General features: G+C 42.4%; 1 protein-coding gene across 1 annotated transcript in view; it reads right to left on the bottom strand.

Annotated features, from left to right (window-relative positions):
- The window catches only part of VWA3B (von Willebrand factor A domain containing 3B), a 77,015-nt gene that overhangs the window by 36,539 nt on the left and 26,143 nt on the right, over window positions 1-14,333 (bottom strand). Inside the window, exons 9-13 of the mRNA XM_063126287.1 lie at window positions 6,065-6,181; window positions 4,968-5,164; window positions 3,445-3,599; window positions 1,914-2,052; window positions 1,258-1,389 (exon numbers count right to left, since the gene is read on the bottom strand). Coding sequence (XP_062982357.1) covers window positions 1,258-1,389; window positions 1,914-2,052; window positions 3,445-3,599; window positions 4,968-5,164; window positions 6,065-6,181 — 740 coding nt within the window. The remainder of the gene's footprint in view (window positions 1-1,257; window positions 1,390-1,913; window positions 2,053-3,444; window positions 3,600-4,967; window positions 5,165-6,064; window positions 6,182-14,333) is intronic.

Below are 14,333 nucleotides of genomic sequence, written 5' to 3'. Positions count from 1 at the left end.
AACAGGCTTTACCACTCTGTACATGAAAAAACCCCATATGAAATGTTTTACAAAAGAAAACCTAGAGTGTCACATATACGGGTTTTTGGAAGTAAATGTTTTGCTCATGTTCAGAAAGAAAACAGACCAGGAAAGCTAGCTCAAAGAGGTTTGGAATGTAAACTGTTGGGATATGATACACAAACAAAAGGCTATCGTTTGTGGTCTCCATATCACAAAAGTGTAATTGTGAGCAGAGATGTAGTTTTTCATGAACAAATGCAGGAAACAAAACAGTATGTAAGTTTGCCTGTAGAACAGAAAGCTGTAGAAACAGAAGAAATTCCTGAACAATCTCAGCAAGAGAGGGAGGGGGAAGAAACTGTAGAGGAGGAAACTATGCCTGTAACTATGCCAAAGCAACCAGAAAGGGAACGAAAAGCTCCAATTCGTTATTCAGATGAATACCAAAGCAAACAGGTTTCTCATAGAGCTTTACTAATAGCCTATGAACCTACTTCATTTGAGGAAATTCAGGAGATGGAACCTACAGAAGCTCAGGGCTGGCATGAAGCAATGTCAGAGGAAATCAGAGCAATGGAAAAAAATGAAACGTGGGAGCTAGTACCTTTACCTGAAGGTCGTAAAGCCATTAACAGTAAATGGGTATTCAAAGTAAAACAAAATGAGGAAGGACAGGTGGAACGTTCAATGGTAAAACACAAAGAGATGCTTTTAAAGCTGGGTCTCAGATTGTAACACAATTTAAACAACATGCGCAAGAGGAGGACTGTTAAGTATATGAAAAGAAATACTTGCTTAGTCATTAAAATTGTGTGTGTATGGCTATCTCAGGGTTAAACAGAGAAAGACTATCTGTGGGCAATTACCTTGAGATAGAGGCTGTTCTGGGAACCTTGCCAAGATTCTAAGTTAGCCTCATCACAGCTGTATGTAATGTAGATAAGAATTGTGTAGATCTGTATATAGTTTCTCACTTGTGTAAAATGGAACTGATCACTGCTTACTGATCACTGCTCTATGATCACTGCTCTCTGTGTATGCCTCAGTGTGCTGATCTGAACTGATCTGAATTGAACTGCACAGAAGCCTGAAGGAAATAAACCAGCTCTGCTGTGTAAGACCTGCGTGATGTGTGTTTGTTTCTGAGCACAAACAGAGTTCCAGAGAGAGAAAAGTTCTGGCACAATAACCCAACAGGGAAGTGTACCAGCAATAACTTAGTTATATTTTCTTAATGTCCTTTTCTATATTTACCTCTAGTTCCTTTACCCAAAGTAAAGCATCCTCCAAATTGCGATCGTTAACTTTAGCAAGTTTCTCTTTCCAAGCGACTGCCTCAGCATCAAATTTAATGAAGTTAAATCTGGTTTTGTTTTGCAGTTGTTCCTGCAAGAAAAGCTCCATTGAATTCTCATTTGTATGAGAAACATCACCGTGTTTTTGTTTTTGTTTTGTTTCGCTATACTTGAAAAGCAGTCACTACAGGAGTAGATTCCATTCTTCTAGAGGTTGTGTCAAAAAAGATTTATTAGCAGAGATTGTCATTCTTCCTTGTGATCTTTTGGAAATACTGGACCCACTTCATAATCTAACCACCCACCCATCCCAAACTGAAGAAAGCAGCTACATTTGTGGGGAAGGATCATAGCTCAGTGATACAACGCTTGCTTTGCATACAGAAGGTCTGAAGTTCAAGTCCTGGCACCTCCAGGTAGGGCTGAGAAAGATTCCGGTCTGAAACCCTGGAGAGCTAGCAAGAGTCAGTGTAGACAATACTTAATTAGAGGGACCAATGGTCTGACTCGGTATAAGGGAGCTTTCTATATCCTTACAGCAGGGGCAGGGAGAATATTTCTATGCGTTCATTCTTTGTCACCACCCTTGCCTTTGGAATCAGAGCTTTCACTCACCCGCATGAGCTGAAATATTTTCTGCTTCACCACTGGCAGTTTGTCTTTCATAGACTGAGATGTATCAATGAGAATATAGATGTGATCTTCTGTTATCTCCCCAAAGAGTGCTCGGCTCCCTTGCTTCAACTCCTGAAGTCTATACAAAAATACTTCTCACATGAAATGAAAGGCACAAGAGAGAACTGTGTGAAATGGTCACTTTTGCCATTTCTTAATTCTCTTATGCTTGTAAAAAGCACTTGCTAATCTGATAAAGGGAACAAAAGGAGCCCCTTTTAAAAAAATGAGATATGAAAATGGGGGGGGGTGTTTAAAAAAGAGGCAATTGTTTTAGTACAGGTGTAGAGCTATATAATATCTAAGCTCTCCCCTGTTAATACAGAGAAAGGCCAGATCTACACCAAGCACAATATAACGCATTTTGAAAGCAGTTTGAAAACGGTATATGGAATGTGTCCTGGGCCCCAACGTTGTCAGCACACTTCAATACTGTTATAAAGCAGTAGTGTATTTCCTGCCTAAATGTGGCACTGTTGTTGGAGCAGCCTTCCCCAACCAGGTGTCTCCCAGATGTGCTGGACTCCAACTCCCAGCATTCCCAGCCAACATGGCCAATGATCAGAGGTCCTGGGAGTTCTAATACAACACTATCTGAAGGGCACCTATGTGGGAAGACTGGTTTAGAGCATTGGATTACGGCTGGGAGGGGGGAGGGGGGAGCGGTCACCCAGGCTCTAATCCCTTCTCAACCATTATGTTCACTGGGCAACCTTAGGCAAGTCACTGTCTCTCAACCTAACCTACCGTACAGGGCTGTTGTGAGGGTAAAATGAGGTTGGCGTACCATGTATCCTTCTTGAACTTCTTAGAATAAAGGTGAGATATAAATTTAATTATATTAACTGCATAATTTTACAAACCCTTGATAACGTATTCATGCACCTCTTTCCTTCAACTCAAAATCTCATGAATAAAAATAAATAAATAGACACTTGAACGGTCAACGTTTCAACATAAAATGTGTTAGGTGAGACTTTTCACCATGTTGGGCTCATTAACTCCAATACCACGGCCATCTCCCCCTATGTCAAATTCACACACACATACAGATGAGTTGGAAACACCACAGCCTAACCAACCACTTTATTAAAGTATTTTTTTTTTTAAAAAAAAATGGAGTACTATAGTTGAAGGCTGGATATTTTAAATTTGATTTATTTGGATAATTTTGATGGTCATGTAATAAATTATATTGGCAATATGAGCCTTTGCAAATTAATAGATATACTTGGTCTATAACATATTTCAACTAGGACAGCCTGCTTAACCTGCATTAATCACTGTGTGTACAACATCTTTTCAGACCTCATAAAAAGAGTTTAAAAAAATAGAATACCCAATACTAGTTTATTATAGTGCCTGGGAATTTCACAATTGTTTTAACCAGACACAGTTATGCTTTGGATACCTTTTCCCAGCAAAAGAAATATGCTTTAAAAAAAACGATTTCATTAGAAAGCAAGCCTACCTTCCTTCCATTTGGTCAAGAGCATTTTTCATCCGATCTTCATAGTGCCTGCACCTTTCATTATTCAAATGTATGTGGACTATAGAGCCATCTTCCAAGAATGTATGTACAAACTTGCCACAGTATTTTGCATGGATGACCTTCTTGTTAGACTCCTAAAAGAACAAAATGATACAGTGGAGGTTTCACATGTTATCTTCCCAAAGCATCGTTAAACTTGCATTTATGGGTCGGTACCAATGCAGAAACAAACCCCAAACGTTCCTGCTCATCAAATGTATCGACTATGAGGAGGGGAATAGTATTATGAAGCCCTCCTAGGCCCTCTCATGGTTAGAACAGATATAATACTGGGAGGATGGGGCTAATTCAATGTCTGACATTTTGTAATAGGACTAGAGCAACTTAAGCATCGAGATCAGAAATGCTGAATGTGTAGTCCTCTAGGTGTTGTCGGACTGCAACTCCCATTATCCTTCGTATGCTGACAAGGGCTAATGGGATTTGCAGTCCAACAACACCTGGAGGGCTGCCCCTGCTCTAGATTAATAAAGTGGTAATAAATGTAAAGAAGTTAATGAAACTATTTCTTCTTCACATCAGTTGGTTAGCATAGGAAAAGAGCTACATTGCCTTCATTGCTGAGGTCACTCACTACTCAATTTACTGGATAAGTCAAGTTCTCTCTATTCCTGCACTGAATGAAAATAATAATGAGTAATTTACCATTATATTTTACCCTTGCAAACCCTCCTTGAAACTTTAGTTTAGGAGTGATCAATCTTAGCCCCATGGGCCAAATCCCACCTGGACGCCCAATGTGGTCACATCTGTTCCCCTGTCCCCATTCCCTTTCCCCTGACTGCCGACTGTTTGGTGATTTCCCAGTTTTTGCACATTCCCCACCCACCCCCGCCGCCATTCTAAAAGGTTGAAGGATTAGTTACTGGAAGTAAGAGCTTTAAACTACAACATACTGGCATTTTTGGCCCTGCGTCTCTTGCCTTTGCTGGTTAGAGGTGGTGGGAGTTGTAGTCTAACACGTATGGAGCCTTCCATGTTGGTGAAGTCTACCCTATTGTATAACAAGAGCGCTCTCTCTGCTGCGGGGTGCCGGCAGCTAATCCCGATGCAAAGGGAGGGTGCAGACTTTTCAGGTGCCATTTGGCTCATCGGGCCCGCCCCCTGCCCAGGCAGACAGCAACCAATCAGGGGTGCCATCCACCCAGGAATGCCTCCGCCACAATGCCAGAGTGAGGTTAGACAACAGATGTGCTGTACTTGCATCGTTCTAGCTAAAAACGGTAGAGTAAGTCCCCAACTTTTTAAAATCCAGCTTCACAGGAAAGCCCCACAATGGCTGCAAGGTGCTGGTGCATCATATAACCGACGCAGTGCCACCATGCAGCAACCGCAGGGTTTTCAAAGCATCTATGCAGCCCCCAGCACATTTGTAAAGCCTATGGAACAAAAATGGCAGTCAAGAAAAGAGCGAGGCGGACCAAAATGGATGTGTTACCTACAGCATCAGTTTGAAAAGATTCATCCTCTGGCTTGGTTTTTATGTCAACGATCCCATCTGCATGACGAAAAGCGCAATCGCCAAACGCTTTGGATATGGTCAGGTTCTGTGCTTTCAAGCCATTCTTCTGAAGCCACTCCTTGGAATTCACATAATCCTTTGTTTTCGACTCACACACTGAACAGTCGGCTTTCGTTGCTGATATTAAAAATGCGAACGAATGAGCATGCGTTAGCATCTGCCTGAACCTAATATAATCAACCTAACACCCTAGTCTTTAGATACATATCTACAGCTCTATAAGGTATGGTTTTTTTCTTTATATACAGCTTCTTTTAAACCATCTAAAAAGAGAAACTTCGTATTGGATAAAGCAGTAAAGCACACAAGTTTCAAACATTTGTGCCTAAACTGGGATTTTCAAGTCCATCATCTTGAACTGTAATAAAATGGTCATCTCCCATTTTGCCTGATAAGGCCACTAACAGTGCAATCCTATGCATACAAAGCCTTACCTATAAAGCTGTACATGGCTCGGAAGCACAATACCTGATGGAGCTTCTCTCCCTGAACCTAGCCAGATACAACGATCAACATCAAAGGTGGAAACAAGGGAGAGGGCGTTCTCAGTGGTGGCCCCCCAGTTATGGAATGCTCTCCCCACTGAGGTCCACCTGGCACCAACACTGTCATCTTTTTGGCACCAGGTTAAAACGGTCCTCTACTCCCAGGCATTTGATGGCGTACGATGGGGCATTTACTTCTGAGTAGACATGCCTGGGATGGTGCTGTTAGTGCATTAGAGGCAAAACAACCCAAACCACAGGGAGCTGCTTATGGCCTGGTGTAAGTGGTGTATGCTGCACTGACACTCTCATAGTTTGATGCTTGACCAGTGGCACGCTTGTTTGCAAGAAAGTTGAGCAACCGCAACATTAGGGAAGGCTTCTGCAATCCGCAGATCTACAAGAGCAACCTTATGAGGGACGCTTATGCAGAATGATCAAGAGGGGAAACATAACTTTCAAAATTATCTATGAGTAACACAAAGTAGCCCGAAATTTTTATGTTTGTGCGTGTGTGTAATTTATAAAATACCTGTAACTGATTCAGACTGCTCAAACTCTATCAGAATTCTCTGAACTTGTATCAATGTATTCCTGGCTTCCTCCAACTCCTTCCAGATCAGGTAAACATCTTCTCTGACACCTGTTCCTGTATTTGGGGAGATGTACAAAAACGGAGATTAAATTAACTACCCGCTGACAAAAGAGTTTTTCTCTGGACTTTCATGTCCTCTGAATGCTTTTGAGATTTGATGATCTCATAGAGAAGTTCTGGGCAATCACCACATGCTTTTCAAGAGTTTATCTGGGAGCAAATGCTTTCAGTTTACATAGGTATGCCTATTGTGGCTCTGGGGAAGCAAATCTCACTGGGTGTGTATTGCCTGAGCATCAACAAGGCCTAATGATTTCAATGGGATTTAAACCCATCTAAGGGGGATTCTACACGTCGTACTGAGGGTGCTTCCATGCACCCCCAGTGCGACCCCAAAGCAATCGTGTAGCTTGCCTGGAGAAGAGACGAGGAAGAGGCGTCTTTGCCGCCGCCGCCACCCACCTACCTCCTCGCCGGCTGGGTCGGAGAGCTCGGCGGAAGAAGGCGGGCTCTTTCTTGATTACTCCCTCTGTCATTTATTGATTAGAAAGTCCTGATGATGGTGAAGCAATGGCTGAGATCCAGATTACCCACGAGTGGAATTCTGCTCATAGGATGATCCCCACTGCAGAAAGCAGGGAAGGCAAAGCTCCACCAATTCTTTCTCCTCCTCCCCTGAAGCTCCCTGTGCCCCTCCCCAGCTGCTCTAGAGTCATAGAATCATAGAATCGTAGAGTTGGTAGGGGCCTATAAGGCCATCAAGTCCAACCCCCCGCTCAATGCAGGCATCCACCCTAAAGCATACCTGACAGATGGTCAAGGGACACTCTGGAACAGAGGGTGCAGAACCTCAAGCTGGGTGGCCAAATCTGGCCCTCTGGGGTTCCCCAAATTACCCCACCCCTTTCCCCCTGGCCCCACCATCTTCTCCCAATCATTTGGTAGCCTCCCAGATTTTGTATATTTTTCCCGCATTTTAAAAGACATTGAAATGCCTTTCCTAAGGCTTAGGTACGGGCAAAATCAAAGCTTTAAGCTACAACAGGCTGGTATTTTTGATACAACGGAGCCAGGAGTTGGATGGCTGGGGATGGGGGGGAGCTGTAGGGGAAATCAACAAAAACTGCCTCTGCCCATCCTTCCGCAAGGGAAGCCCCCCTCCACTGGATCTCAAACCCTTTCACAAATGGAAAGAGCAGAACAGCAAGTCCGGTCCAACCCTATATATTTAGGAGCTACTTCAAAACTTTCTGTCACACTCTATCATAATCAAGAATAAGAAACCGGGATTGGTGCTGTGCAAATGAAGAGGCAGGGCAACACACCGCTTCGGTGCAGAGTTGATTCTTAACGGCTGGGATTGCCAGGGCCAGGGAACAAGTTTGGCCCCCACCCCAATGGCGTCACTAAGCCAGGGATGGGTAACCACTTTCACCCTGAGGGCTGGATTCAATTTCAGAGAAGTTCTCAGGGGCTGCGTTCTAGTGCTGGGAGGGGCAAAGGGGGCAGGGCCAAAATACCAAAACTTCCTGCACATTGCAGTTTAAAGATCTTACTGCCAGTAACTAAGCCTTAGGGAAGGCATTTCAGCCTTTTAGAATGGAGCAAAGGCAGCACAAAAGCTGGAAAACCATCCCGCTTCCCTCCTTTCAGCGACATGGGCAGCTCCAGCGAAGGCTGTGGACTGTGTAGCCGTTAACAGAGATCTCACAAGACTGTCCACGTTGCCGGGCGCAATCCCCCAAGATCTCTGTTATGCCTATGCCTCCCAGCATGCCTTCAGTTTTACCTCATTAGGAAGTGGGTAAACGTTTCTGGACATTCAAACCCCACACATACTTTCAGGTTTATAGGTAGATCAAACCAGTCCATACTCCAGGAAATAAAGCCAGACTGCTCACTTGAGGGAATGGTATTAAAGGCAAAACTGAAGTACTTTGGCCACATAATGAGAAGACAGGATACCCTGGAGAAGAGGCTGATTCTAGGGAAAGTGGAAAGCAAAAGGAAGAGGGGCCGACCAAGGGCAAGATGGATGGATGATATTCTGGAGGTGACAGACTTGACCTTGGGGAAGCTGGGGGTGGCAACGGCCAACAGAAAGCTCTGGCGTGGGCGGGTCCATGAAGTCACGAAGAGTCGGAAACGACTGAATGAATAAACAACAACAACAAGGTAGAGATTTATGTACACCTGAAAGTATGCTAGTCTATCATTTCTGGAAAACAGTCTCAGGTGGGTTCTCTCTCCTTAAATACCAGCACCACTTTATTTGGCTAAAATAGCAGCTTAACTGTCCTCAATGCCATAATAATGTCATGGCTCATGATGCTGTAGTGGCACCCGCAATTGATATGATCCACTTTTAGGAGTTCATTTGCTAGCTTCACAAAAGTTGAGAGAGGGCAATACGTCACAAATCTGATAGCAATTGCTCAATATATATATTTTAAACTTCTACCAAACACATTTTTGGAGGATCAATAAGTGTTGTTGGATAGAAATAATGAACGCATATTCTGCAGAGACACTAGTGTCCTTCTCTCTTGCCCTCCGGTTATTGAACAATTTAAATGTTACTGTATACTGCCATCTCCTGGGGCTCTCTTATATATATTTTCTTTTATATTGGAAAGAAAACCAATCTATGAACGTGAATTTTAGAAACGGCAGTACACTATCTTCAAAAGAATACAATGAAATCTCCATCTACTCTTAGTTACTTTTGAAGATTTATGAAGCAGAAATTTTTATTAGTTTATAATTAATCTAACAACAACAGCAGCAGCAACAACATTTATATCCCTTTCTTCAATTATAAAGCCCCACAGGAAGCTTACAAAACAGAAGTTAAAAATAATCCACATTTTTTTTAAAAAAAAAAAACAGTAAGGGAAACAGCGTTCAGACAACACACTAAGCCATGATGGTTATGCATTTTGAGCTAACCATCATGGCTTGGTGTGTGATGTGAATGGTATTTGTCCTAATCATGGTGGCTACATAACCACAATTTTACCATGCTCACTAACTACTTGCTGCAAAACGGTTACCGGTCCTAACCATGGCTTAGTGCGATGTCTGAACAGGCCCTGAAAAAAATCATTATGGCTGCAATCTATACCTAGTTATTTGGGAGCAAGCCCCATAGAATTTAATGAGACTTACTTCAGAGTAAACATGCATTAAATTACACTGTAAGATTAGAAAGATAGCAATAAAACTGTTGACAATATAATAAAGCCATGGAGAATAGAAAAGGCTTCACTTGGCACCAGGTGAGCCGCCTTGAGGAAAGCATTCCCCAAAAGGGGCCAGACCACTGAAAAGGCCCTTTTCCTAGTGGCAAACTGCACAACCTCAGGCAAAGGAATTTGAAGAGCCTCAAAAGAAGATCTGAGCATTCAAGCAGGTGGAGGTGGTCCTTAACTTATCCTTCAACTATGAAAAAAAGATAGATAGCTACACACACTTAAGTCATTCATGCAAAGTTTTTTTCCCTAGAGGAATAAAGTAGGGTGACCATATGAAAAGGAGGACAGGGCTCCTGTATCTTTAACAGTTGCATAGAAAAAGGAATTTCAGCAGGCGTCATTTGTATATATGGAGAACTTGGTGAAATTCCCTCTTCATCACAACAGTTAAAGGTGCAGGAGCTATACTAGAGTGACCAGATTTAAAAAAGGGCAGGGCACCTGCAGCTTTAACTGGTGTGATGAAGAGGAAATTTCACCAGGTTCTCCATATATACAAATGACACCTGCTGAAATTTCCTTTTCAATACAACTGTTAAAGATACAGGAGCGCTGTCCTCCTTTTCATATGGTCACCCTAAATAAAGGTACCCAAAAGAGAATATGCAGTGATCATGGTGGAAGTAGAGTGGTATGGTTCAAAATCAAGTTGAAAAGAACAGTTCTACTGAGCAATTGGCTCAATGCAACTCCTTTCACTCCCCCAAAATATTGTCTTAGTAAAAGGATGCAGATTTATTTTAGCTGAAGCTACATAACCATTGTAATGACAATTTAAATCTTTCCAGCAGCTGATCTTGTAGAGGCTTTATTCTTCCCTTGGTCTCTACATTTCATTAGTAAGAGCACAGGCAAATGCTGCAATCCTACACACACTTAGGCCGCTTAAATCCCACTGAACTCAATAGAATTTAAGCGGACTAACTTTGTTCAGGATTGCAGCAAAGATCATTAATTTTTATCATCACCATTATTAATGCCATTTACAACTACCTTACTCTCGTAAGCATTCATTGAAACAATGGGGAAAGTCTCTTTTTATGCTTTTAAAGCACCCTAGTAAGTTCACATCTTTGGCAACCTATACACAAACACTCCCAGATTGTGGTGGGGGACACTATTAGACTTGCAGCCAAACATCTTTCACACAAAGAGGCCACCCTGTTATATGTGCAATGTGAGGGCTGTACACATGGGCCTTGTTATGAGTACAAGCTCTTAACTTATGGGCTCCCATTTGCAAATGAAGGAAGTTTCAAAGTTTTTACCTGTCACTTGTCCTAAACAAGTTTCCCATTGCATCCGAACTCAGGAAACAAACCACAGTTAGTTAAGCCAGAATCATATTGCATTTATTGTTTTTGTTTATTTATTTGTTGCATTTTTAAATCACCCCATAACTGAAGTTCTTTGGGTGGTGTTATATTTGAACTGGGCCACAGCCACCAAGATTTGGGCATGTTAAGTCCTATCAGATCTCTGTGAATGCTTGCATGGGGTCAGCTGTGAATATTTTTTGTACATTTGAGAGCTTGTTGGAGCTATAAAGAGAGGGAGGTATATTTAAATAAATAAAAATGTACTGTGTGACAATCACTGTACCAAAGAGGGGTGTGAATACCTTCTTTAAAAACTGATACTAAGTGCTGTGTTGGCCTCATACAAGTTATCTGCAGCAAATGCTAGATTCCATTGAGTTACACCCTGAAAGTATTTGCTTCTTTACTGAAACTGGGTAAACCCACACTGTACTTTCCTTCCCACTTAGCCAGCAAGTTGAATCGTTATCGTATAGTTTTCCCATTTAAGCACAAGCCTGAGTCCCCGGAAGAAGCGTTAACTTTCTTTGGGGAAAAAACAAGATGCGTCAAAAGACCAGCTTTCGTATGCCATATCACCAATGTAACATATTAATAAAAATTAATCCAAAAAATGCTAATACATACCATACATAGCCTCCTAAGAGACTTTGATCACATTGTCTTCCATCTCATTGACATTTTTCTATGCTGTGGTCCTACCTGTAAACTCATCTTAAGGCATGCTCTTACTTCACCAACAAAACTACTCCTCAAAAACATGTTTTGACACTGAACAGCTACTAAAGTGAGCTGTGGAAATTGAATACTACTGGCCATCACTTTCTTCTACCTGAAGAAAAGGAATGAATGGCCTGCAAGGGCATTACTTACACACACACACACACACACACACACACACACCTCAAAATAGTAGAACATAGAATCATCCAACAAAGTTCATTGACAGCATGATGGCCACATGTCAAAATGCGATTTAACTCCCCCAACGACACATAACTATAACGCAGTGCAAACTGGCGTTATAGTTGATCCAAAAGTCGTGGCAGATCACAACTATGAACATGTGCATTATCGTGTTAAAAACCTGGTGCTGCGGTGAATGGACAACTGCATCACATGTCCTGAAACGCAAATCTGCGCGTTTAGGACGGGGTAAAGAACCCGTATAGACACCCCCCTGTTCTGAGATCTGCTGCTCTTGAGTCCCTCACAAGCCCATAATAAAAGTGTCTAGCTTCATGTGGCACTAGCTTCAGCATTCTCATTAGCAATGGTCAAAGGAGAAATATATCTCTGCATTACATAGCACTTTATGGTTATCATATATTAAGAACAGCTTGTGAAGGATTTTGCCTTACTAAAGTTATTTCATCCTCTCTCCATCTTTTGGCTAAAGTCATGTGCTTACAGAACCGCTAGAAACAGTTTTCTAGCATGTTAAAATGTCATCCACATTTTGTAAAAATTATTATTATTATTACTTAGTGCATCCTTTTAGAGAGCACTTAAAAGCAAGCAAGGCAAATATAATGCCTCCCCTTCCTGTGTGTTTTCTGTTGCTCACACAGCCCTGGATATATCCAGAGCTTTCTAATTGGCTGGGCATGATGTCACCACCAAAGCTATAATACTAGGTAAATGCCCAAGACTAATTGTTTCCCCCTTTTAATGTGTAAATTTTGTTCTATAAAAGCAATAAGACACGGCATACAAAGCATTTCTAGGAGATTACTGCACTTCTGGGCTGATTAAAAACACTGTGCAATTCAGTCATAAAAAGAAGGGCATGAGCATAATTTTAAGAGCCGCACCTCTTAGTCCATCTATTGAAAGATAAACGGGATGCCTAAGGAGAAGAAGGAGGGAAGCTTTCCACTCACAAAGGAACCCAGCAGAGTGGCTCTGTTCGAAGTAAGCAAGCATTAAACTGCTGCTGAATCAAACTTAAATAAAGGGGAATTAGAAAGTCGCCCATCTTGGAAATTGCACAATCCCAAGTGACCTTTGAATAGAGGACAAAGCAAGGCTTCCAAGAAAAGGGGGAAATAATGGCATTTTCTCATGCAACTCATTTTATGCAACTCTATTTTGATTTTATTCATTACTCTCCAGGATCTGCACTGTATTCTTGAGGCCTTGAAGGCTAGCACAAATGTGCTGGCTTAGACCCTACACCGATTAGAAAGCTTTCATTGGTTTCGTTAATATTTAATATTATTTTGACCCTGCCTTTTAGGGCAAGTTCTCACAAAGCAGCTAAGGATAAAAAGTGTGAAAAACAAATAATTGGGGGGGGGGGTAATAAAAACACCAGGCTAGGCGGAAGTGGCAAAACGGGAGCACTTAAAATCACAACAGAAACCGGCCAAGCACAGTTCTTGAGGGAGGGAGTTCCACAAGGGTGGGCCTCTCTCTTTGCCCCTCTCACAATGTATTCCATAAGGATGACTAACAGCACCCCCTCAAATACTATGACCCATGCACCAAGGTCAAACCACAAAGGCCTAAAGCAGCCTTACCCAATCTGGTGCCCTCCAGATGACTTGGACTACAACTCCCATAACTCCGATCCAGCATGGCCAATGGCTTGCCTAGACTGCCTGCTTATTAGTTATCCAACTGTTTTCCTAGGAGTGGGCAGGTTTCATCAACAGAATCAACCTTTGACATTTTTGCATCCCCCCCACAAAAGTCAAAATGGCACCCATCTCCTTTCAAATGGAGCTGTTTAAAATAAATATAGAAAGGTTGATAGGAGGCAAGAATATGACATCTTCTAGAAACTGCATGTGTCTGTTTTGGTATACCCGTCACTTATTGGACTGAACAAAAACCTTTGCCAAGGCTTGATATTTGGGGTGTGGGTGTGCACGCATGCACAGTACTGGCTTCAGGTGTTTGCAGGCCCTTGGGCAAGAGACCCTCAATGCCCCCCCCTCCTCAGTGAGTCCACCTTTTCACTGCCATTGTCCCCCGCCACTATTGCTCCTCATTCTCTATCTCCACATTGCGGCCACTTGCTTGCTTGATAGGCAGTGAGCAGGTTGGTAGTGGCAGCTACCACTCCTCCTTCTCACCAATTCTATTGTCTGGGCAGGTAAACAAGCAGGTTGCAACGGGGAAAGAGGAGGAGTAGGCCTGCGGGGCTCTTGTCAGCAGGGTCCCTTCTGGAGTGTGGGCCTTCAGCAGTTGACCAACCCCGGTGACGCTTGATGCCAGCCCGGGGGATGGGGGGAGCAAATTATTGGTTATTTTGCTTGTGTTTTGACTTTTTCTTCAAAATTTGCTATTACTCACCCTGAAAATGGAAGAGAGGGCAGGATAAGGACTTGACTCAGATGATCTTTTTTGAACTGCCTGCTCTGGCTTTATAGAAAAACCTGAGTCACCCAATTCCACAATTATAGAATATTAGAACTGGGTTTTGTTCAGACGATCCAAAGCATGCTATTATCTCCATGGAGCTCACTTGAAAAGCCATAAAATATAACAATTCAAATCTTACAAAGCACAGTTGTGGCTATCTCTGTATTTTAGCTAGACATGATTAAAGCACACAGATTTCTATGAATACTTGTTCTCCCCCCCCCCACTTGCCCTCCACAGGGCCAAAGCCCCATTCACAGATTG

Source organism: Elgaria multicarinata, chromosome 5, assembly GCF_023053635.1.
Source record: "Elgaria multicarinata webbii isolate HBS135686 ecotype San Diego chromosome 5, rElgMul1.1.pri, whole genome shotgun sequence".
Lineage (NCBI taxonomy): Eukaryota > Metazoa > Chordata > Lepidosauria > Squamata > Anguidae > Elgaria > Elgaria multicarinata.
This window is presented reverse-complemented; position numbering and strand designations above follow the sequence as displayed.